This window comes from Argopecten irradians, chromosome 8, assembly GCF_041381155.1.
Source record: "Argopecten irradians isolate NY chromosome 8, Ai_NY, whole genome shotgun sequence".
Classification (NCBI taxonomy): domain Eukaryota; kingdom Metazoa; phylum Mollusca; class Bivalvia; order Pectinida; family Pectinidae; genus Argopecten; species Argopecten irradians.
The window spans coordinates 41653574-41680165 of NC_091141.1; the positions used below are offsets into that span (position 1 = coordinate 41653574).

Below are 26592 nucleotides of genomic sequence, written 5' to 3' on the forward strand. Positions count from 1 at the left end.
GTGAGCAGACGGCAGTCCGCTTCATTATTGATGCTGGACATATCAGATAGAACTCCAATAGGTTGGATTGGATAATCGAGTGCTAAGAGGCGCTCCTCCCACGAGGAATGTCAACAATTATGCATGAGCTTGCCTACGAGTTTGTCTCCTTCTCACCGAGGTCATAACAAGGTCTTGTTGTGTCGGTCATCGCACGTGCGGAACATTTTAATGTGTAAAACGAACACCAACCAACATGGAAGACAGACATTCTTTTCTGTGAACATTAACTTGGAACAAATTTGTGGTAAAATATCAGAGGGTTTGTCTGAAGGTGCGGAGTAAAAAATACACCTGTACTATATTCATCCAGAAGCATTAGAAGACAATTTGTAAAGATAATTTGTTTCGTTATTTTGGATATTGGATGAGTGTTATTTTGTTCAACAAAATAATATGTAAAGGACAAGTGGTTTTTTTTACTTCATTGTTTAATTCAGAAACAGAAAAGCAAATCTCGAAAAACTCCAATGTGTCTTCATTCAAAGAGCATTACACTTGAGATCGTGGCTCGCATGATATGAACAGGGGTTTTATTTCCAGTCTCTGTCAGACACAGTGTGGTTATTAACTGACTTTATCAAGGAAAGATGATGTCCTCATTATATTCTGTACTTGTACTAAGTTGTGTCTTCACACCCGGATCAACGGAAAACTCTTATCTACTTAACGCAGGTATGAACCTCTGTAATTGTCACGTGATTGTGTCCTGTACCCTATAACCACTTATTGGATTTTTTTGTTTGTTTTTGTTGTCTTGTTGTTTTTTACCAAGTAAATCTTTTTAAAATTCTTTTTCTTGTTTTTCAATTGAGATAATCTCTGCTCAAACAAAAATTATATTGGCATTTTAACGGAGGTATGAATCTCAATTGTCACGTGAGTGTGCCCTCTACCCTATAACTATATTTTGGATTTTTTTTCGTTTATATATTTTTTTTTCAAGTAAGTATTTATCTTTTTCCATGGCATGTGATTCACAGCTTCCACAACATTCTTTGTCTTATTTTGAATAATTTCTGCCCAAATAAATTGATGTTGACATTTTGCTATTGTTTATTTTCTAACGATGTTTCTGGAAACTGTCGTAATTTTTTGTTGTTTTAATCAAACCCTTATTGTTTAACGGTATGTCCATCCAGTGTACATTTTCTTTGAATATTTTTCATTTACAAAAATCAGATTGTTATATCGCATAGTAGTGTCAAACCTGTCTATAAAGACCATCCAAGGTATAGAGAAACATGATCTACATAGCCTCGTGGTCCTATACACGGGTAATTGTGTAGAAATTGGTCATTTAAAACCTCAGAAAAGTGGTTTATTAAGTAGGTGGTCTTTAAAAGAGGTGGTCGCTAAGACAGGCTTGTATGTAAACTGTAAAAATACATTCCTTCAAACAACATTGTTATTCTTGCTTGCTTTTTGTGAACTTCATGTGGAATTCAAGTGAGCGTCAACATTCCCACGTGAACTTTGCCTTTTTTGTCCAATCTCACGTGCAAGTCATGTGAGGTTTTCAATTGAATTTCAAATAAATTTCACATGAGTCTTTCTATCCGCTTACGTGTACGTATCATTAATTCTATCGTTCTAATATTTTATATTTAAATCTTTTTAAAAACTCAATCATAACGTTCAAAAATTTAAGATCAAAATTATCATTTACATGGAGAAGATTCATTTGTAATTTATAGAAAAAAAAGTTGGTATAGATATTATTTTAGTACTTCTGATTTACTTCGAGAAAAACTATGTCACTAGGCAACGATCTGATGCAAAAGTTAACTGCTATATAGATCATGCATTAAAGGCCATTAACTGTCTATATATGTATTTTGTATTTAGTTACTATGTTGCTTTCAATTCTATTCACTTATCATTTTTATTCGGATTCGGAGCAGAGCGTTATGGTTCGGTTTGAAAATTAGATTATATATACAAGTGATATGAATACTTTGTAATTCATTTACTGCATTACAATACCTTATATACATACCAGTATATGGAGATAAATTATTCATACATTCGGCGTAGTTATCCTTCATTCAATTAACGACTGTTATGACATGACCGCGAGTCCTACTAAAACTAGATCAAGGCGATCACCATCCTCGATACTCCAGGGGTTACTATCACTGACGTTATATCCATCACTGGACTATTTCATAGTGAAACTGGAGGCAGTTCAGAAGAAACAAAAGATATTTGATCCTTTGATGTACATCAAAGAAATCACATATTGGTAAACTGTGGTTGACTGTGTTCGAAGTTGGAGGTCGCTCTCACTGAAATCTTAACAGGGAGTCTCTGCTGGCAATTGATTGGTCAGTTTTTCCCCCTCCTGTCTCCAGTTTCACTATGAAATAGTCCAGGGGTGGATATACGTCAATGATAATAACCACACGACTATCGAAGATGGTCGATCACGCAGGTCTAAGTAAACACATATATGTCATCTTAAATCAATGGAAAAAGTCGTAGTCTACTGACCTGAGTGTCCATATGAAGACAGTAGATCGGTCAGTTGTATTTCTCAAGGAACTCTCCACTCTCCATCAGTCAAAAAAGTCACATCATCAAACATAATTGTTTAGACGAGTTTGTTATGTCTAGAAGTCTCAGAATTTGTAATCTAAAGATCCTACACCGGCCTTTATAAGAATATGATTAAAAGCTAATTTTTACATGGCACAGAGGCCGTTTATTTTTAATTCTGACAATTGTTAGACACCAGATTATTTTTACGTGTCATCAAGTATTCATAACTTATATGAAATATTTTACGACCAATATTGCATGTGGTTTGTGTAATAGACATGTAGTTTCATAGAGCACGCCAATTATAACCATGTGGTGAATAAACAAGATCAATGACGTAGCACACAATATATGGCTATGTCACAACAGAAAATCTCGAACTGTTTGCACGGACTACAGCGAAATTTCCATTATTACGCTGTGTGTGTCTTTATTACACCGAATCACAATTGGATTGCGCTCAGTATTGTTTTATGGGAGGATGTGGTTTATGATTTAAGTCCGGCAACATTTTGTATTTGCTCTCAACCTTCATTTCATTTCATACGGCAGCAGTCACAAACTTTTTTATTATTATTTTTACCACAGCATAGTTGATGAAGTGACTACTGCCATGAAAACTGGTTTTGAAATCACTTGAATACATTGCAAACCTAAGGGACATAAAACCAGATAGAAATCGATAGGATTCTCCACATTCCGCTATTGTAACTCCCGAGGAAGTCAGTGTTTGAATAGCCCAGAATGGCCTGACACACGACAGGGATAGAACAGAACAGCATGTATGGGGAGTATAATGAAGGCAGGGGGAAACACTCCAATACTAGTAGTGACAAATTTAACTTGTCATTTTTAATCTGCATTTCATAAAATAATAAGATTTATGAACTGTTTTGATTTCATTGTGTTTTCTGACATGATTTAAAGTTGATTGTTGTTGATTCTTTGACCGACACAGTGACGCCATCTCTCTGTCTCTCAGAACTTACTATCTACAACTATCATATAACTTACAAAATGAAAATAGCATAAATAATGACCTGTTTTAAATGTTGAGGTATTTTTTTTTCGTGGTTGTTGATTCATTATAAACTGACTTTTGATAGATTATTACAATAATGAATCCATGGATTTTTACTGATCACAATTACATAACCAAAATACAGCAGACCAAATCAATTATAATATGTATCAATATTAAAAAAAGTATTCAATGAATTTAGATAAATCTATAAAATCGATAATCTTTCCAAAAGCCTTTTGCGAACAGTTTATTTTCGACTTCTAAATCACATGGACTGTTGGATGAAAAAGGACAATCAATTCATTTAGACCTAATTTCTCTGATAGCTCCAAACCTTGATAAACATTACAAATCATGAAGGACGAATCTATTCCAAACAGTTGTGACACCAAATCAATGCTCGCTAAGAGGTATGAAGGACGCCAAAATGGCAACCGCTCTAGTCGGGTAATACGTTAGCACTGAACATTAAATAAATAGGAATCACTTTAGGAATCACTTATCCAGAGTAAACATGATAAGTGTTACGTCGTCAAGGTATATTTCTGTTTACGACAAGGATAGGAATTTCACGTTTGGATAAAATGGCGAAACCTTTGAATGAATTGTAAACTATTATATTGAACTTAAAAAGTTGATAAAGATATTACTTTTTGAACTTTCTATCAAAATGGAAGAAAAAAGAACGATTCCGTTAATTTAAAGATGCTTCACCGTCGAATGGTATTTTTTTTCAAAAATATAAGCAGACGATTGAGCATTTTTCTTCAGTTACAAAAGTTACTTTCTTTGCACCATTACCTCCATTGAGAAGTTTGAGTTTCGTATTTTAATTAAAGATAATAATATTTAAATAATAAATTGTGTCCCAAAAAATCTGTTTCTGCTCCTGCTTAGCTTACAAGAAGACCCACCACGAATATAGCAAAAACAAGCACCACGCACTTCATACACACCACACAAAGCACACACGGAAGGCCATCTTTAGCTGTTAGGATGTTAGTTTAATCAAACAAACAAACAAAAAACATTATAAAACAATGCCGTATACTTTACCTGTATGGAGTCAGTGAGCTATCATTCAGAATAAACCATTATTATACCAGTAGTGGTAAAATACGTAATATAAATGACATTTTCGACTTTAACAACTTAAGATTCTGTAACTGTTAAGAACACCGGTACTATAATTATTATCTCATTTTACCTGGCTTACCATTTCAAGGATCGCTTTCCTTTCAAAGGGCATACTCTGTCCACCAAGGAGAGTTGGATATTTGCAAGTTGTATATTTTATGTTTCATCCTGATGGTGGTCATTATCTAAACCTTCCCAGCTTCTCTGCCCGTGTAAAATCAGTAGTAATTGATTTTAATTTGTTTAACTAGTCTTTTTATATATTAGCTGCTACCCATTGATTTATCTAAATTGCAGGAAATTATATTTGAATTACAAAAAATAAATATCAGCCTATATGTTTTTATCATTAGCTGATGATAATGATTTATCTAAACTACAGGAAATATTTTAATAATTAACAAATTAAATGTCCTTCTCCTTAATCATCTTCTCATATACCATGCACTGTGTCATTCTGGCTGGTATTGGTTTCTGGTATATTTATATATTTTCAAAATGTCACTTTATAACAATTATTTGACGGTTGAGACTAATCCATTAGAAAAAGACTCCTCCAGTTGTTATAGCGTCAGAGGTGTGTCCCACTGTTGGGACGCTCGAGTCCCTAACCGTCAAATAATAATGGAAATGATTTATAACTGTGCACTGGTACCTCATTGTTCTCATAAATTCGTCAATATAACCAGTTGTTCATGTCAGACGAGGCACATGGAGAGTTCGGACCACGCATCATAAAAACTCCACATTCCACCAAACATTAACGAAGCAGATGATTATGGTGAATATAATTCGACCAATGTTTTTATTAGAAAGTTGATCACGACCAGGCAAGTATTCTTTTAAGCAACACCAACATCGACTAATACCATCATGTTTGGTTTGGATTGTTTTGTTTTTGTTTATTTTGCCTAACGTCCAATCAACAGCTTATGTCATTTAAGGACGGTCTACCCAATATGTAGTTTCGGGCATCCTAGATACTCCTAATTAGTTTCCCATCACTTATGATTTATACAACCCCGGACTATCTCATAATAAAACTGGAGACAACAGAACAGAACAGGCAATCTAGTCCTTTGATGCACGTCAAAAAGAACCTATAACGTTACACTCTGTTGAGCGTGGCTCTCTCCGTAGTCTTCAAAGGAATTTTCTGCTGGCCTGTGATTGGTTCAGATGTTTTCATATGAGCTGCCTTCAGTTTTACTATGAGATAGTCCAAGGGAGTAGAGATCGTGAGTGATCGGAACCGCTTGAGTATTGAGGATATGTTTCGGGAGACTGTGGTATATTCGTGTGGGGTATTTGTTAATACTAGAACTCTTGCCCTTATATAGTCATCCCTCATTGAAGCATGTACCGAAGACACAAAACAACACCCCACACCAGGTCACATCATATTGACAACAGTTAAACCAGTCGTCCCAATTCCTTAATGCTGAGCGTTAAGCATGACCAGAAACTACCACTTTTATAAGACTCAACCAGGGGACAGAACCCAGTAGCTTCCTTGCATAAGCGAGCGCTCAACGCATGCCGAAAGTGACACGGCGTCAAGGAAGACGTAAGGAACAAGAAAATCAAATAGAAAGAAGAGAAACGATAATATTCCAAGTTAAGTAGCATTTTACGATCATGCAATGGATGCAGCCGTTACAATTTTTAACGGCTTACTTGCATATTGTATCACCAAGCACAATGGTAAATATGATTTGTAATCCCGTTCCTTTATTTTTTCGTCGTTCAAAACTTAATTAATTTACTTCATAGCAACGTTTGCGCTATGTTTGCTCTGCTACAAAAATGAATAATTAAGATGAAAGTAATTATGTGTGAACAGAAACGAAGTGATCTTGTTTGATTTGCTCTTGAAGTGATGTGAAATTACTTTGATGGTTGCTACGTGGAACTATCATAGACCATGTGTGATATAATAAATGTGACGTGGTTCAGCGAGAATAAAGAAATCTCTTCAAATCACATTATTAGTTTTCATCATGGTGAGCTATTCAAATCGCTTTTCGTCCGTGGTCCGTCCGTCTGTTGTCTGTCCGTCCGTTTTTTCATCTCTCCATCCGTTAACAATTCTTGTTAACGCTATTACTCAAAAAGTGTAAAATATTAGCCTTTACAAGGGACCATTCTTAAGTGTCATTATTACTCAGGACTACTACATATCCGTTCATTTATTTAAACGCATAAGAACATTTGACAATAATTGGATATTTTAATCTATGTAATCGAAATACCCATTCCATTACGTAAATTCCTTGTCTATGTAATGTTAAGAGACATCCGCAGAGAGCCACCCAGCGCGCGAATGCCATATGGCATGATAGACTGCAATAATAATTAATCGTGAATCAAATAGGGAATGGCCATGTTTGCAATGGATTGCCTTTCAAATCAAACTGTGCAAACAACTAAAAGTCACTCCCATGGTACTGTAAGTGAAATAAAAAGCGGATTTTAACATTGCAATATAACTCGGGAAACATGTGTAGCATTGAACCGAGGGAATCAAATGTGACAATCCTTATCTCCATCTACAACGCAATACAATACATAAATGCCCACCTAGTCATATTCTAACCATATTGTTATTATATAGTTTTGCCATAGTTTATATCAATGCAATCACTCATTACATGTCTGCATTTGAACCGTTAAGCTGTTTTCATTCTGCAGTTATGTAATGATGAATGTTCGCTTCACTATTTCTAATCCACCATAAAGTGCATTCACGTGCTTCATCAATTTCGAATCGAGATTATTATCTATCATCCAAAACCATGAAATTAAAGCAATTTCGATACCTAAACATTCAATAAAAAATTGTCTATGAATTATCATCATAGTAGGAACAGTTTCTTCATGAGCATGCGCGATAACCGTGACGTTATAATTTATAATGAGGTATTATATAAGGTGTTGTGCGGTTACGCTTCAATAACGATCAACTGCGATTGTTTAAGTTTATATATTGCTTCTAAGATCGTTATTGATGTAATGGAAATATCAAAGCTGTTGTTAGGGACTGCTGTTTCGGCCGTCTAAGACTGCAAGTAATTTCAACCAGATTTCGTAATAGATCACGGCAGATGCTAAAATTAGCATTGTACATCACAAATTATCGTGTTTGAAAAACATAACAAATTTTTAAAGCAGTTACAGTTGTGGTAATCTTATATGTAGTTCTTTCTGTAATTTTAAAGAATAAGAAAATAATTACACCAGTTGAAATAAAAACAACACCGTGATCCAAACTCTAAAACGATTCATCAAAGTATGAACCATAATATGTTTGTAGTGAGATTAATTGAAATAAAAGCAAGCTGTGATCCAAATGATAAATCGATTTATCAAAGTATAAACCAAAATATGTCTGAAGTGAGATGATTATGAATATAACATGGTGTTTCAAAAGGGGAAGCGTACTCTACTTCATTGATCACGTGTAGATTTTACGTGTGAAAATGGCTGAAATGAGGGGCTGGCGACTACACGATATAATATATTCACCTCAATTAGCGGTAATCGTCTAACTAACGGTGTAAGAATAGGTAATAATGTGTGTTTCTATGCATGTTTTACAGCTGTGTTGGGCAGAAAGGGCCAGACTGTGATTGAGGATTACCGGAGAGTAGCGGAAGTGTTACAGGAAGGTCATAAGGATTACTGTCAGGTTAGGTTCACACCTGTGGAATACGACAACAGCAATGGTACAACTGTGTACGAAAGTCTAAAAACAGGTGGGTTTACGTCATCTATCGATGGAATAGCAGTTTTCAAAAGTGAAATGCTTAGTCGTATGGTTCTAGATGAATACTTACGTTACAGGGCATCTTTGTAGAAAAGTATAAGGCGAGTAAATGTACTTATAGGAATGGTTTAATATCTATTATCAAGTTTTATATGGAGATGAGGCTATGTGATGACATCATTATACAAACGTATACCTTTGATTTAGGGTGATTTTTCAACAAAATCGATGAAGAAATTAAAAGCCAGAGTAAAAAAAATCTTATTTTTTCTTTTTACTGAATAGCTTAACTTTAATAAAAAAATTTAATTGATATTTAAGCAAATTATGTAAATATTTGATTTTTTTCTGCAGCCCTAGATATATTTGCGAACCCTGAAATCGTCATTGCTGTTGGGCCCTTCATCGACGTTTTCACGTCAATGGATTACGTCATTAAAAGACAAATTCATTTGGTGACGTCATCAAGTGAAGGTCAGGAGAAATCTGATAGGGCTCTCCCGGTCCTCCCCGACACCAAATCCCTATCTAATGCTGTCGCGGAGATCGTTCGGACGCTGGGATGGACAAAAGTCGCCTTCCTTTCACAGGGTATGGACATCAAACTCGTGATTCATAATAATGTTCAGGGAATTTGAGTTTCTGTGATCCAAACATTCAGCAAAAAGAAAATTTCTATATAAACACATTAATTTCTCGAACACTGCATTTCTTTCAAATCAATTTCATAAACTAAATGGCTTAAGAATTTCAAAAGTAGTCGATGTACAATTTGGCTTACAGCTGCCAAAAATAAGTTTTACTACATTCTTTATCGCATATAGTAAAAGATTTTGTTCCTTATATTGTCCGAGGTATGATCAAGAATTTCAGTTTCTTTCAGAAATCAGCAACAGTTGTTTTCTATGTCTAAATACAAATCATATTTCATTTTTGATTATCATACATCCTCGATACTCCAGGAGTTAAAATGACTGTCATTATATCCACCACTGGACTATCTCTCATAGTAAAACTGAAGGCGGTTCAGGAAAAACACACTGACCAACCATAGGCCAGCAGAGACTTCATTTGAAGATTACATAGAGAGCGATACCCAACTTCCAAGCCACACAGTCAACCACGGTGTATCGTTATTCGATTCTTTTGATGTACAGTACATTGATTAAATTATCAATTTATTTGTATTTTCTGCTGCCTTCACTTTCACTATGAGATAATCCAGGGTGGATATAACGTCAGTGATAGTAACCTCTGGAGTATCAAGGATATACAATACGACACCTCTGGAGATATCACAACATACACTACCATTGTTTTTATTCTTCTTACACAGGCACCTCTAGATATGTATAATACTGAAACCAGGATTTGACATAAATGTTTGTATAACAAGAATACAAAATCCTTGTAAACTGTACAAGGGTGGTCTGTTGGACTCTTTTAGCATTGACGTTTCTTTAGGTGAAATAAGACACTTTGATGCATTAAGGGCCTCACATGTCTCTACCTGGGTAATATATGTTGTCTAGATGACTTCTCGCCCGTGCTGGCTCTCGGAAACAGTGAAATATTCGCTTGGCCGATTTTACTACCCTCCAAAATCACAAACGGCGGCAACCTAGAATTGCGGCAGACAATGACCCAGCTCCGTGAGGCCCAGATGAGGCAGTTCATTCTTCATTCCATGGATAAAGAAGTGGTGCAGCATGTCATAGCAGCGGTAAATATTCCTCTTCCTGTCGTGTGAGCATGTTATTATGTATCTATCACGGCCATGTCATAAACATCGTAAGACACATGTGTAATAACACTACCATGACGTCACATGTAGTTTTGACGTCATAATCTATAAAATGACGTCGTATGATTGTCTCAGTAGACGGAAGCGTCTCACCCGAGCTGGATTTCTATTATTTTATATAGAGACGAAATTAAAAGTTTCACTTATATTTCTTTTGATAAAACTCCTGTAATAAATAAAATCTTACATTCTTGACTATGTAAAATGAAACTCGTTACATAATTTGATATGCCACTCGCAATAAAAGCTCGTGGAATATCAAATTATTGAACGAGTTATTTCATATTACATAGCCACTCGTGTAAGATATTCTATATGTATAATAGATAGTTTTCAGTATTGCGGTACCGGGTATGATGTAGTTCTTTATGACAAGCAATGTAAATAGATAATCAGACCACACCGTGATAAGTAATTGTCTGCACTAATTGGTTACCTGGCAGTCGTCTGCCTTTCTAGGTTAGAGTTCATCAGACAGTACCTTGTGGATATAGTGATTCCAATAGTAACAGCAGATTGTAAATAACAGCAGTGTTTTACTGTCCCGAAGATAAAGACACTGAAGCGTGTCGTCATGCTTACACGGACAATTATCATAAGTTGACATAATTGTCACAAATAATGTTTTAGAAAAACTCTTTTTTTTCTTTATTTACGTCAATTCAGTTAAAGATGCACCACCGCTGACAAAAAGTATTTTTTTCTCTAACAAAAACAGGAACAGACGAATCAGTATTTTTCTTTAGTTGCAATATGTATTTACTTTACACTAGTACCACCATTGAAAAGTTTGAGCTTCTCATTTTACTTCAAGATTAAAATATTAAAAAATGATTAATTGCATCTCGTAAAAAATCGTTGCTACGATATCACATGCTACGATGCACAAAACACCAATTATTAGAAATTTTCAAATTTGATGATGAGTATCTTTTTTGCTCTGTCGGCGATGGAGCATCTTTATGATATTATTTGAATAATATTTAAATGTCAATTTAATATAAAATATTAAAAATCGACTTGATTTTCGTTTTTGTAAAATTAGACTATTAGGTATTGTTGTCGCATTTTAGTTGCAATCATTGATTGGAAATATAAATTACATATTTATTAAGACGAGCAATCTATTTGAATACAATAAGGAGTAGATGGATCGTACACAAAAGGGCACAGACATGGTGATGTACATAGGTTATACACCCCCAGTCTGCACACCACAGGGAAATCAGGACTAACCGAATTATAACAATCCACAGACATTGCGTGTTCGTGCAGCCAGTGGGAATCACTAAGATCAATATAATAAACGATCATCAAGCACCCAGTGGTGTACTCACCTCCGGGCTTCTCACCACCTATTTCGACTGACAAAAAAAATGATAAATGTGTCATTTGGTCACGATCCAACGAGCATCAACAATCCAATAGCATGTCTCATTACTTTTTTCCGTTGTTGCATCCCCCGCCGTTTTGACAAAATGTGATATTGAAAACTAATAACATTTAAGAGTTCATGACATCAAGAGATATGTAATGTTAAAGCATGCCTTAATATCCAATCTGAATCTACGTCGATAAAACAGGGGCAGAACTTTGAACACACTAAGTCTGTCAAAAGAACACAAGGACCATGCGCGTATGAAGAATACATGTCTTCTGCTTCGTCATCATGTAAACCGAGTTTATGTTTATAGTACAGTCTTTGATTATTTTGGAGTTATGAGCGTAGAAATAACAGTAATTATCACATAAAATGAGTTTTAGTAATTTATTATCAACATCGCATATAGGTTCATTTATATGCTTAGAGACTTCCTCTCTTAAATTATAGTGCTATCTTACTGAAATGTATTTATACTTACAGGCTGAGGACCACCACCTCCTCCACTACTCCAGGAGCTGGTTTATCACCTATCTAGTAAGTATATACAGCCAAACCTGCCTTGGCGACCACCTCTGTATCAAGACCACCTGATCAATAAGACCGCCGTCCAAATTAGTACATTTCAACACATATTGCCCTGTGTATATATAAAGACCATTTTTCTGTGCACCTGGGCGGTCTTTATAAACAGGTTTGGGTGTGTATTAACATTTCCTTACCTCATCTTTGTTTGTTTTAGGTATTTGGCGATATAAATTCAACAAATCTATAATATTGAACAGCAATTTCTTATTTTGTATATGTTTAGCGACAAGTACATTAGGGTGAACGACCTTCGAAATCAATAACATTAAACGGCATTATAGTCGTAATAAGTGTGTAGCATAAATAATTGAGTATATGGAGAATTATGTATAAAGATTTCTTTGAAATGTATGTCATATGTTTACTGACATCCCTGTAATATTTTCCGATGGGACAGACACCCATAAATGTTCCCAGTAAATTATCCGTTATCGGTAAAGGACCAGAATACCATGACATTTGAGAGAAGTGGGGGAAATATGTATCTGTATCAATGTATGGAAAAGAGGCAATGCTTCATTTGAATATGTCACCAGGGAATACAGAATAGTATGTCAGAGTGTGAATGCCCTGTGTTGGTTTGGCGCCTACAGATCCATTCACTAACAAAAACAAATACCCTATAGGTCTCGCGCATGGATTCCGATCTGTGGAACATATGAGAAAAAACTCATTTTATTCAATGTCTATTACAAATATTTCTACAAGTTCTTTCTTGTCTTTCAAAAGTTGTTTTCTTAATTTAATGTCGCATGCTCATACAATTAAGTCAAATTTGGGCTTAAATTGGTGTTTTAATTACATGATTTAATGAATAACCAGTCAACAATATCCTAATGAACTGTTATAATTATCAAAACTACAAGTACAACAGTCAAACATATCCTAAAGACTGTTATAATTATCAAAATTACAATTACAACAGTCAAACATTTCCTAATGACTGTTATAATTATCAAAATTACAATTACAACAGTCAAACATTTCCTAATGAACTGTTATAAATATCAAAATTACAATTACAACAGTCAAACATATCCTAAAGACTGTTATAATTATCAAAATTACAATTACAACAGTCAAACATTTCCTAATGAACTGTTATAAATATCAAAATTACAATTACAACAGTCAAACATATCCTAAGGACTGTCATAATTATCAAAATTACAATTACAACAGTCAAACTTTTCCTAGTGAACTGTTATAAATATCAAAATTACAATTACAACAGTCAAACATTTCCTAATGAACTGTTATAAATATCAAAATTACAATTACAACAGTCAAACATATCCTAATGAACTGTTATAAATATCAAAATTACATTTACAACAGTCAAACATATCCTAAAGGACTGTCATAATTATCAAAATTACAATTACAACAGTCAAACATTTCCTAATGAACTGTTATAAATATCAAAATTACAATTACAACAAACATATCCTAAAGGACTGTTATAATTATCAAAACTACAAGTACAACAGTCAAACATATCCTAAAGACTGTTATAATTATCAAAATTACAATTACAACAGTCAAACATTTCCTAATGAACTGTTATAAATATCAAAATTACAATTACAACAGTCAAACATTTCCTAATGAACTGTTATAAATATCAAAATTACAATTACAACAGTCAAACATATCCTAAAGGACTGTTATAATTATCAAAATTACAATTACAACAGTCAAACATTTCCTAATGAACTGTTATAAATATCAAAATTACAATTACAACAGTCAAACATATCCTAAAGACTGTTATAATTATCAAAATTACAATTACAACAGTCAAACATTTCCTAATGAACTGTTATAAATATCAAAATTACAATTACAACAGTCAAACATATCCTAAAGACTGTTATAATTATCAAAATTACAATTACAACAGTCAAACATTTCCTAATGGACTGTTATAATTATCAAAATTACAATTACAACAGTCAAACATTTCCTAATGAACTGTTATAAATATCAAAATTACACGTACAACAGTAAGGTAATAACTTCCACTATTTAGGAATCATAGCGCAAGACATACAAAACCCTATATAATCAAAAAAGGGCCAAGGTTGCAATCAGATGGAAGAAACAACTTAAACAAAATACTTACATTGTAAAGCAGGTCTTTGTCCAGTATAAAGCGACCGGGAATCGTGCCACGCTGACCTGAAGACATTCCACATACATATATGGAAAGGATCTGACTGACAAGATTAACACTAGACCAAAGTTCATTCTTGAAATATGATGACTCTAACACAAACACAGCTACATCAATTGGGAATATCACTGTACCATCTGGAAAGCTGACTACAACATCAGTCAGGTGAACTACCCTATCCTCAATACCAAGGTCCAGTTTCATGGACATTCCTTCAAGGAATCCCTTAACTTAAAATTCTCCATAGGCAAGCATTACAGGTTTTAAAGAAGGCTCCTTTACATAAGTTCCTTAAATTTAAGGAATGTTCATGAAACTGGGCCCAGATCAGAAGGGTAGAAGACTATAAATAAAACAACATCAGAGGATATAGCTAAGTCCATGAACAGTCATTTCACGTGTTTTACATCAGAGGAAAGGATCGCTTAGAGACCATACCTATTGGGAAGACATGTTTATCAAACACTTACAGTCCTTTTATATATCTGACGGACAAGCATGTTGACATGTTATCCTTTTACCCCGTGACTTCTTCATTCCCAAAAACTTTTCTTTTCTCTCCCAAAAGTTCACGAAAGACTAATATATTGTGATATCATTGTGATTTTATATTATATTCGTTTTATCAACATTGCATTAACATTGCCTTAACATTGCATTAACATCAGCATTAACATCAGCATTAACATTGCATTAACATCAGCATTAACATTGCCTTAACATCAGCATTAACATTGCATTAACATCAGCATTAACATTGCATTAACATTGCATTAACATCAGCATTAACATTAACATCAGCATTAACATTGCCTTAACATCAGCATTAACATTGCATTAACATCAGCATTAACATTGCATTAACATTGCCTTAACATTGCATTAACATTGCCTTAACATCAGCATTAACATCAGCATTAACATTGCATTAACATTGCATTAACATCAGCATTAACATTGCCTTAACATCAGCATTAACATCAGCATTAACATTGCCTTAACATCAGCATTAACATTGCATTAACATTGCCTTAACATTGCGTTAACATTGCCTTAACATTGCATTAACATTGCATTAACATTGCATTAACATTGCATTAACATCAGCATTAACATTGCATTAACATTGCATTAACATCAGCATTAACATTGCCTTAACATCAGCATTAACATCAGCATTAACATTGCGTTAACATCAGCATTAACATCAGCATTAACATCAGCATTAACATTGCGTTAACATTGCATTAACATCAGCATTAACATCAGCATTAACATTGCGTTAACATCAGCATTAACATCAGCATTAACATTGCGTTAACATTGCCTTAACATCAGCCTTAACATCAGCATTAACATTGCATTAACATTGCGTTAACATTGCCTTAACATCAGCATTAACATTGCATTAACATCAGCATTAACATCAGCATTAACATCAGCATTAACATCAGCATTAACATTGCATTAACATTGCGTTAACATTGCCTTAACATCAGCATTAACATTGCATTAACATCAGCATTAACATTGCCTTAACATTGCATTAACATCAGCATTAACATCAGCATTAACATTGCATTAACATCAGCATTAACATCAGCATTAACATCAGCATTAACATTGCATTAACATCAGCATTAACATCAGCATTAACATCAGCATTAACATCAGCATTAACATCAGCATTAACATCAGCATTAACATTGCATTAACATCAGCATTAACATCAGCATTAACATTGCATTAACATCAGCATTAACATCAGCATTAACATTGCATTAACATCAGCATTAACATTGCGTTAACATCAGCATTAACATCAGCATTAACATTGCATTAACATCAGCATTAACATTGCGTTAACATCAGCATTAACATCAGCATTAACATTGCATTAACATCAGCATTAACATTGCGTTAACATCAGCATTAACATCAGCATTAACATCAGCATTAACATTGCATTAACATCAGCATTAACATTGCGTTAACATTGCCTTAACATCAGCATTAACATTGCGTTAACATCAGCATTAACATTGCGTTAACATCAGCATTAACATAGCATTAACATCAGCATTAACATTACATTAACATTACATTAACATTGCGTTAACATCAGCATTAACATCAGCATTAACATTGCCTTAACATTGCCTTAACATTGCGTTAACATTGCGTTAACATCAGCGTTAACATTGCATTAACATCAGCATTAACATTGCCTTAACATTGCGTTAACATTACATTAACTTTGCATAATACATTGTATTAACGTTAATGTTTAATTACTGATGTCATGTTATAGCGCAAACTTGGTTTTTTTCGTTAAAGCATGCAGATTTAACAAGCAATTATGTAGTAGTGAAAATACTTCTTCGCTATATATATAATTATTTACCGTTTTCAGGATTTTCCCGACTTGACTTTGCATCTGAAGGAGACTGTGTCACTATATGGCATACAGCTACTGAACGCTGAAGCCATTCCGGCAAGGCTATATAGAGAAGGTACGAGTCCAACCAATCTAATCAACTCATCATCATACAGCTCTGTAATTCTCATAATAAGTACTATATCACTAGTCATTTTATGAGTATATTATAACTAGGTAGAGTAGCACGATGTTTGTTGCGTTGTATTTTGGTTGACAAAATTTGAACTGATAAAACAGTAAAAGTTTTTTTGTTTTGTTTTATTTATTTCCCCCTCGCTGTCTCCACATCGCCTTCACCATTAAACTGAACTATCATAAACCAACTATTTGTTTCCGCGTTTCCAGAACGAACGACGTTTTACGAAGAAATGTTTTGCTATTTAGATTCGAATATTCTTTTATATCGTTATTTGAAACTTTTCGTGTTGACTAAATTTTTTTTTATGAAGTTTTTCTTTTGCTGGAAAATAAATTGGTCTACACGTATTCTATGCTCTGATGTTGTTTTGTGCAGAAGAGTTCCGGAACAGATCCCGCTTAGACCTTGGTTTGCTGGTGGATGTCGTCTCCATCCTTAGACACTGTCTGAGGAGAGGTCACAGTGAGTCTTACTGCGACAGGCAGCCCTTGAAGAACCAGACCAGAAACCAAAAGATGCTCAATGAAGTTTTCGAGGATAGGGTAAGTTTATTGTCTACTTTGGGATGCATGTGGAAAATACACCGTAGTTGGAATTTTGAGTTGTCAAATCATTTTTGTTTGTGAGTTGTCCACATAGCAGTAACAACGTAAACTTGTTTTTGCATTTATGATTTAAGTTTGCTTTTTTGCATTTATGATTTAAGTTTGCTTGTTTGGCGGACGAGTGAATTTTAGACTTTAACACAGAACATATAATTTCCGTTTTCACGCTCTTTTGTGAGGCTGTGTGAATTAACAGTACGTTTTTCTGACTTGTTTAAGTCTGACACTTATGTGGGCGCACTAGGACAGTACATATGGGGACACACAGAGGATGGACAAAGTAGGATTCGTACCAGTTACTCAATGTCCGTACTACAGCATATAAACAACGCTACCATCAAAGACAACATCAAGGTATGTATTTCATCGAGCCACACGTTTTAGCCTTTATACTTTGATTAATGATCAAACAAGAGAAGGAAAATGTAGAAATTAAAACAACACAAATGTCCCTTCATATACCAATTCGGCCTCATGGCCATCCTCTTTCAGTCTGTTTTCCGTGAATCAGCTGCGGTCCTATTGTCTACTCAATTGTTTTACTCTTTGTATAGATAGGGAACTATACTTTCCTAGAAAATCCTGTCTACACCACAAGCAGCGGTGGCACGCAACAAAAAGAAGTTCGGGACATCAGGACGAGTCTGAAGGGCATGACCTTCACAGTCATCACCAAAAAGGTAAGCAAGTTTCTCTTATTATTTTTATTTGCGGAAACCTTTCTGAATGGAATTGCTTTAGATTTGTTTTAGTATTGTAAGATGTCTATAACGCCGTTTCTACATTAGACGCAGATATTCGAGCGTACATTGATTGCATCTGCTTAAATTTTACTTCACGTATAGTTAAGATTATTTCCTTTCAGGATCCCCCATTCTATTCAGTAAGGAACGGCATACACGAAGGCTTCTGTATTGACGTTCTAGATGCCTTGAAGAAGCTAATGGGGATCGATTACAAGATCCTCCCCTACAGGGGCAAATGGGCTGGACTGAACGAGGATAAAGAATGGGAGGATATATTACATAAGCTCATGGTCGGGGTGAGTGTATAATTATAATAGATGCAGGTCATCTGTGAACCGGCAATCCTGAATCCGTGTAAGGAAAAAGCGATCGCAATTTCCTTTTTAACATGTCCTAAAATGACCCTGACTTTTAAACCAAGCCAATCAAATGTTACTAAACAAATCCTAATCAATGATAAAAATAGGTAGGTATCTAGTGTTTTAATACATCTATAATGGGGTTACGGATTATGTAAAAACACCGTGAATGGAACCAGGCACGAGATAATTGTCTGTAAACGACATCTCACAAGTACATTGTATATGTCAAAGCTTCACGAGTGCATTGTATATGTCAAAGCTTCACAAGTGCATTGTATATGTCAAAGCTTCACGAGTGCATTGTATATGTCAAAGCGTCACGACTGCATTGTATATGTCAAAGCTTCACGAGTGCATTGTATATGTCAAAGCTTCACGAGTGCATTGTATATGTCAAAGCTTCACAAGTGCATTGTATATGTCAAAGCTTCACAAGTACATTGTATATGTCAAAGCTTCACGAGTATATTGTATATGTGAAAGCTTCACAAGTACGTTGTATCTGTCAAAGCCATCCTGGTATATTGACGTTATATCGAAAACCAAATACGTAATCCTTTCAAACATGTTGCAGGATGCTGCCATAGCCATTGGCGGTCTGGTCGTGAAGTCAAAGAGAGAAGCTCAGATCTCGTTCTCCAACACCATACTTACATCCTCTGTCAGCATGTTGATAAAGAGACCGCCACTCCAGCCGACCTTCTTCCAGTTCCTCTGGCCGTTCGATATCGGGCTCTGGTTTATGATAGCCATATTCTTCTTTATAGTCGGTCTGTCGCTGTTCCTTATGACTAAGTATGACACCACTCAGCGGACGGCTGAGCAGAAATTTGATCTGAAGGAGAGCATGTGGTACTCCCTGAATGTCATACTGCAAGGTAATGTGAAATATCAGTAAAGTAGAACGGTAAAGTTTGACATCCCTTTGTAAGTAATATCACATACCAAAGGCGATTATACGGATTACATTGAGTAAAGTGGCCAAAGTTTGGTGGGCAGTTTCAATCTTCCATTTCAAATTGTCAATTCAATAAAGTCATTTCCGTCTCCATTGTTTCTCCACCAGAACCACGTCGATTGTATCCTTTTGTTGTAGGCGGTACCGAGTTCTCACCACAAACCACGTCGATTGTATCCTTTTGTGTAATTTTTGTTGTAGGCGGCACTGAGTTCTCACCACAAACCCACGTCGATTGTATTTTTTGTTGTAGGCGGTACTGAGTTCTCACCACAAACCACGTTAATTGTATCCTCTTGTGTATTTTTGTTGTAGGCGGTACTGAGTCTGAGTTCTCACCACAAACCACGTTCGATTGTATCCTCTTGTGTATTTTTGTTGTAGGTGGTACTGAGTTCTCACCACAAACCACGTTGATTGTATCCTCTTGTGTATTTTTGTTGTAGGCGGTACTGAGTTCTCACCACAAACCACGTTGATTGTATCCTCTTGTGTATTTTTTGTTGTAGGCGGTACTGAGTTCTCACCACAAACCACGTTGATTGTATCCTCTTGTGTATTTTTTGTTGTAGGCGGTCACTGAGTTCTCACCACAAACCACGGTCGATTGTATCCTTTTGTTTGTAGGCGGCACGAGTCACCACAAACCACGTCGATTTGTATCCTTTTGTTTGTAGGCGGGTACTGAGTCTCACACAAACCACGTCGATTGTATCCTTTTGTTGTAGGCGGTACCTGAGTTCTCACCACAAACCACGTTCGATTGTATCCTTCGATTGTAATCCTTTTTGTAGGCGGCACTGAGTTCTCACCACAAACCACGTCGATTGTATCCTTTTGTATTTTTTTGTTGTAGGCGGTACTGAGTTCTCACCACAAACCACGTTAATTGTATCCTCTTGTGTATTTTTTGTTGTAGGCGGTACTGAGTTCTCACCACAAACCACGTTGATTGTATCCTCTTGTGTATTTTTGTTGTAGGCGGTACTGAGTTCTCACCACAAACCACGTTGATTGTATCCTTTTGTGTATTTTTTGTTGTAGGCGGTACCGAGTTCTCACCACAAACCACGTTGATTGTATCCTTTTGTTGTAGGCGGTAACTGAGTTCTCATCATCAAACCACGTTTAATTGTATAATCCTGTGTATTTTTTTTGTTGTAGGTTGGTACTGAGTTCTCACCACAAACCACGTTGATTGTATCCTTTTGTGTATTTTTGTTGTAGGCGGTACTGAGTTCTCACCACAAACCACGTTAATTGTATCCTCTTGTGTATTTTTTGTTGTAGGCGGCACTGAGTTCTCACCACAAACCACGTTGATTGTATCCTCTTGTGTATTTTTTGTTGTAGGCGGTACTGAGTTCTCACCACAAACCACGTTGATTGTATCCTTTTGTTGTAGGCGGTACCGAGTTCTCACCACAAACCACGTTTGTATCCTGGGTATTTTGTTGTAGGCGGTACCTGAGTTCTCACCACAAAACCACGTTGATTGTATCCTTGTGTATTTTTGTTTGTAGGGTGGTACCGAGTTCTCACCACAAACCACGTTGATTGTATCCTCTTGTGTATTTTTTGTTGTAGGCGGTACTGAGTTCTCACCACAAACCACGTTGATTGTATCCTTTTGTTGTAGGCGGTACTGAGTTCTCACCACAAACCACGTTGATTGTATCCTCTTGTGTATTTTTTGTTGTAGGCGGTACTGAGTTCTCACCACAAACCACGTTGATTGTATCCTTTTGTGTATTTTTGTTGTAGGCGGTACTGAGTTCTCACCACAAACCACGTTGATTGTATCCTTTTGTTTTGTTGTAGGCGGTACCGAGTTCTCACCACAAACCACGTTGATTGTATCCTCTTGTGTATTTTTGTTGTAGGCGGTACTGAGTTCTCACCACAAACCACGTTGATTGTATCCACTTGTGTATTTTACCACGTCGTTGTAGGCGGTACCGAGTTCTCACCACAAACCACGTTGATTGTATCCTCTTGTGTATTTTTTGTTGTAGGCGGGTACCGAGTTCTCACCACCACAAACCACGTTGATTGATATCCTCTTGTGTATTTTGTTGTAGGCGGTACTGAGTTCTCACCACAAACCACGTTGATTGTATCCTCTTGTGTATTTTTTGTTTGTAGGCGGTACTGATGTTCTCACCACAAACCACGTTGATTGTATCCTCCTTGTGTATTTTTTGTTGTAGGGCGGTACTGAGTTCTCACCACAAACCACGTTGATTGTATCCTCTTTGTGTATTTTGTTGTTGTAGGCGGTACTGAGTTCTCACCACAAACCACGTCGATTGTAGCGGTTACTGAGTTCTCACCACAAACCACGTCGATTGTATAATCTTGTGTATTTTTTGTTGTAGGCGGTACCGAGTTCTCACCACAAACCACGTTGATTGTATCCTCTTGTGTATTTTTTTGTTGTAGGCGGTGGGGCGGTGAGTTCTCACCACAAACCACGTCGATTGTACATCCTTTTGTATGTGTGATCACCACAAACCACGTTAATTGTATCCTCTTGTGTATTTTTTGTTTGTAGGCGGTACTGAGTTCTCACCACAAACCACGTTAATTGTATCCTCTTGTGTATTTTTTGTTGTAGGCGGCACTGAGTTCTCACCACAAACCACGTTGATTGTATCCTCTTGTGTAATTTTTTGTTGTAGGCGGTACTGAGTTTCTCACCACAAACCACGTTGATTGTATCCTCTTGAGTGTATTTTTTGTTGTAGGCGGTACCGAGTTCTCACCACAAACCACGTTGATTGTATCCTTGTGTATCCTTTTGTGTATTTTTGTGTTGTAGGCGTTCTCACCACAAACCACTTTTGTGTATTTTTTGTTGTGAGTTTCTCACCACAAACCAATTGTATCCTCTTGTGTATTTTTTGATTGTACCGAGTTCTCACCACCGTTGATTGTATCCTCTTGTGTATTTTTTGTTGTAGGCGGTACCGAGTTGCTCACCACAAACCACGTTGATTGTATCCTCTTGTGTATTTTTTGTTGTAGGCGGGTACTGAGTTCTCACCACAAACCACGTTGATTGTATCCTCTTGTGTATTTTTTGTTGTAGGCGGGTACTGAGTTCTCACCACAAACCACGTTTGATGTATCCTCTTGTGTATTTTTTGTTGTAGTGGGCGCGGTACTGAGTTCTCACCACAAACCACGTTGATTGTATCCTCTTGTGTATTTTTTGTTGTAGGCGGGTACCGAGTTCTCTCACCACAAACCACGTTGATTGTATCCTCTTGTGTATTTTTGTGTAGGGCGGTACCGAGTTCTCACCACAAACACGTTGATTGTATCCTCTTTTTTGTAGTAGGCGGTACTGAGTTTCTCACCACAAACCACGGTTGATTGTATCCTCTTGTGTATTTTTTTGTTGTAGGCGGTACTGAGTTCAAAACCACGATTGATTTGTATCCTCTTGTGTATTTTTTTGTTTGTAGGCGGCACTGAAGTATTTCATCACCACAAACCACGTTTGATTGTATCCTCTTGTAGTATTTTATTGCGTTGAAGTGTGGTACTGAGTTCTCACCACAAACCCACGTTGATTTGTATCCTCTTGTGTATATTTTTGTTGTAGTCGGGTACCGAAGTACTCACCTCACACCAAGCTGAACGTATCCACTTGTATATATTTGATGTAGGCGGCACTGAGTGTCATCACCACAGAAAACCACTGTATGATTTATATCCAAAAAATAAAAAATTCCTTGTGTATTTTTTGTTGTAGGTGGTAACTGAGTTTCTCACCACAAAACCACTTTGAATGTATCCCTTTTGTTGTAATCCCCCTTTGTTATGTTGTAAGGCCGGAACCGCGTTCCTCACCACAACCAACGTTAATTGTATCCTCTGTTGTATCCTTTTGTTGTAGGCGGTACCGAGTTTCTCACCACAAACCACGTTGATTGTAATCCGCTTATTAATGTGTGTATTTTTTTGTTGTAGGCGGTACCGAGAGATTCTCACCCAATAACCACGTATAATTGTATCCTGAGAGTATTTTGTTTTTGTAGGTGGTACTGAGTTCTCACCACAAACCACGTTATAGTATCCTCTTGTGTATTTTTTGTTGTAGGCGGTTGGTATGTATCCTATTTTTTTGTATGGAAACGAGTTTCACCATAAACCACGTCATACCATATGTGTTTATGTAAAGATGTGTATTTGGTACACAGCATGATTTTTTTTACTCTCAATTGCGAAATTTGAATCTGACTGCCAATGTACTTGTCTGTCAAGGAACACTTAGTTTAACGACAGCGTGTTATTATTCGCCTCGTTTCTCTCATTTCAGTAGATCCATGCGTGTGTGTGCGTCTAATAGTCAGGCACACACATGTTGAAATGCCATTGCTTCCATTCAGATGTGTTTTTTTCCAAAAACATGGTTCTTATTAAAGATTTTTCCTTGACCATTTTTGTTGTAGAAACATGGTTGTCACCACAAACAAAGTACTTTTGAATTTTTTTTGTAGGCGTACTGGTTTCCTTTCCTATTTTTTTTGTAAAGGAGTACAAACCCCCTTGTACGTCAAAGCTAGTCAATATCGGTTGGGTTTTGCAATGGAATTCTTAGAAGTCATGTTAGACTCGTTGTACATGTGTTGTTAGAACACTGACGTGATTAAGACTGTCATATTCCAGGCGTGCGCTTGTGTGCGGAAAACTTTCGATCTAATCATGAACTTCTTAGTAATGAATCCACGTAAGTATGTTTTCGTTTTGGATGTGGATATTTGTTTTCAGCTTCGGTTCAAAGCGACTCGTTTTACCACAAACCGACAATTGTTCCTTCTTTTTTTTATTGTTTGATAAGGTATCACTGTACAAGTACTTTATACTGGTGAAACAAGGTTTTCGCCTTCTTAGCGGTTTGTGAGAAATCTTTGTTAGGAAGCAATAAAAATTACAGTTCATATAAAACCTAATCTAAAGATGACTTATCGTGTTTATTTGCTACAGATGGTGGGAGCCCGTCTCTAACTGTTCCACCGTAGTTAAACGAGCAGACGGGCGTGAAGCTGTCGGGAGAGCTGGAGCTGGAAAACATGGTCGGGGTGTTTATTGTTCTCGGCTGCAGTGTGACGCTCGGGGTGCTCGTGGAAATATGTAAACGGATTTATCTAGCCGTCCAGAATGAACGAAATAATGAAAATGGTGACAAGAGCTGAGCATTTCCTGCTCTTCTTTTGTGTATTCATCAAGGAGGAATATGGTACTAGTGTAGCAGGTTGTAGTTGTCCTGGTCACAGCACCAAATGTAACAGGGCAAGAGTACACGCGACCCCGGACTTACTGGTCTGCAGCTCTACCGACAGAGCTAAAGAGAAATTCCTCATAGCGCAAAGCTAGAAGAGCGACCGTATCACTAGTTACAATTAAAACCTGCTATACTTATAGTAAGGGGTTGGTAATACTGTTATGGAAACGAGCTCAATATTCAAAATATCATATGTGTTTATATAAAGATGTGTATTTGGTACCGCATGATTTTTTTTTAATTGCGAACATCTATGCAAGAAGTCAACTTGTCGTCAAGGTCTTAATGTTATATTCGCCTCGTTAATCTCATTTCAGCCATGCGTGTGTGCCGATATCGACACATCAATAATGCTTCCATTTAGATGTGTTATTTTCCAAAATACCATTATTAAACAAGTGTTTGCAAGAACATGGTTGTCCATCAAAGTCGACAGAATTTTGTTCTTCCTAGTTTGTCAAGGAGTATGACCCCTCGTACGTCTTGGAAAGCTAGTCAATATCGTTGGGTGTTTGTAATGGAATTCTTCTGTCATGTTAGACCGTTGTGCGGACAATGACAAGATCATAATGTGTGCGCTTGTGTTTTCTTTCGACTAATCATTGTATAATAATGTCGTAAGTATGTTTTCGTTTTGGATGTGGTATATTTGTGATCCTCTTGAAGAACTGACTTTACACCGATGAAGTAAAAGGTTTTTTTATTGTTTGATAACGTATCACTGTACAAGTACTTATATACTGGTGAAACCAAGGTTTTAGTGGAAATCTGTGTTAGAAGTAACATTCAGAATGAGAATTTGCCCAAAACATAGTTACCGTATTCGATCCAATAATCACCCCATCCCAATAAACGCTACATCCCTCTTTTTGAGGCCTCCAATTCACTTTCTTGGTCCTATCAAACTCTTTCCATTTTTCAAAGCATTAGGCGTTTATAAGGTGTCGAATACCGTAAATGTATTTAAGCGAAAACAAAAGTTGGTCATCTGACTATTAATAAAAAACAGCATATAATAGAACAATGTAGCCCATTCGACCCGTGACCTTAAATGATTTGTTTGTTTGAGTTTTACGGCCCATCGACAACTAAGGTCATTTAGGGCCAACCTTGAACATAAAACTTTAAACGTCAAGGTCACTCATATGAACAAACTTGGTAGCCCTTCAAACCCAGCATGTTAAAGCCCCAATATCAGGGATACCTAGGCGTCTTATTGACAAGAAGTCGTTTGAAATTTTTAGCCATTTTGATCCTGAATGAAGGTCAAAGTCATTTCTGTTAACAATCTCATTAGCCCTTCATCCCAGCTTAACGGTTATTGGGAAAAAGTCGTTTAAAGATTTTAGTCTTTAGATTCTTGTGACCTTGAATGATTGCCATTCATTTAACAAACTTTATACCTCTTCGTGTCAGCACGATGCAGGCCCAATATGAGTACCCTAGGACTTTCTGTTATTGAAAAGAAGCTATTTAAATGAAACGTTTGGCGGATGGCGTAAAAACAGATGACCTAAAATGGTGGAAAACTCCTAAAGATCATCATTACTTTGCTGTATAGTTCTGAAAGTCGTAAATAAAACAAGAAACATA

At 36.2% G+C, this 26592-nt stretch overlaps 1 protein-coding gene across 1 annotated transcript; it reads left to right on the top strand.

Annotated features, from left to right (window-relative positions):
- The first annotated feature begins 267 nt into the window (after positions 1-267).
- Positions 268-26592, top strand: LOC138329910 (glutamate receptor ionotropic, kainate 3-like). Its single transcript, XM_069277194.1, has 23 exons — positions 268-714; positions 8341-8496; positions 8862-9098; positions 10040-10230; positions 12176-12229; positions 16870-16969; positions 17411-17577; positions 17860-17994; positions 18195-18320; positions 18506-18682; positions 19323-19626; positions 19845-19879; positions 20279-20365; positions 20688-20690; positions 20934-20936; positions 21230-21296; positions 21590-21661; positions 21983-22056; positions 22388-22390; positions 22798-22845; positions 23317-23353; positions 23685-23716; positions 24737-26592. The coding sequence occupies exons 1-23, from the start codon at positions 630-632 to the stop codon at positions 24908-24910; spliced, it is 2367 nt and encodes a 788-aa protein (XP_069133295.1). The 5' UTR covers positions 268-629; the 3' UTR covers positions 24911-26592.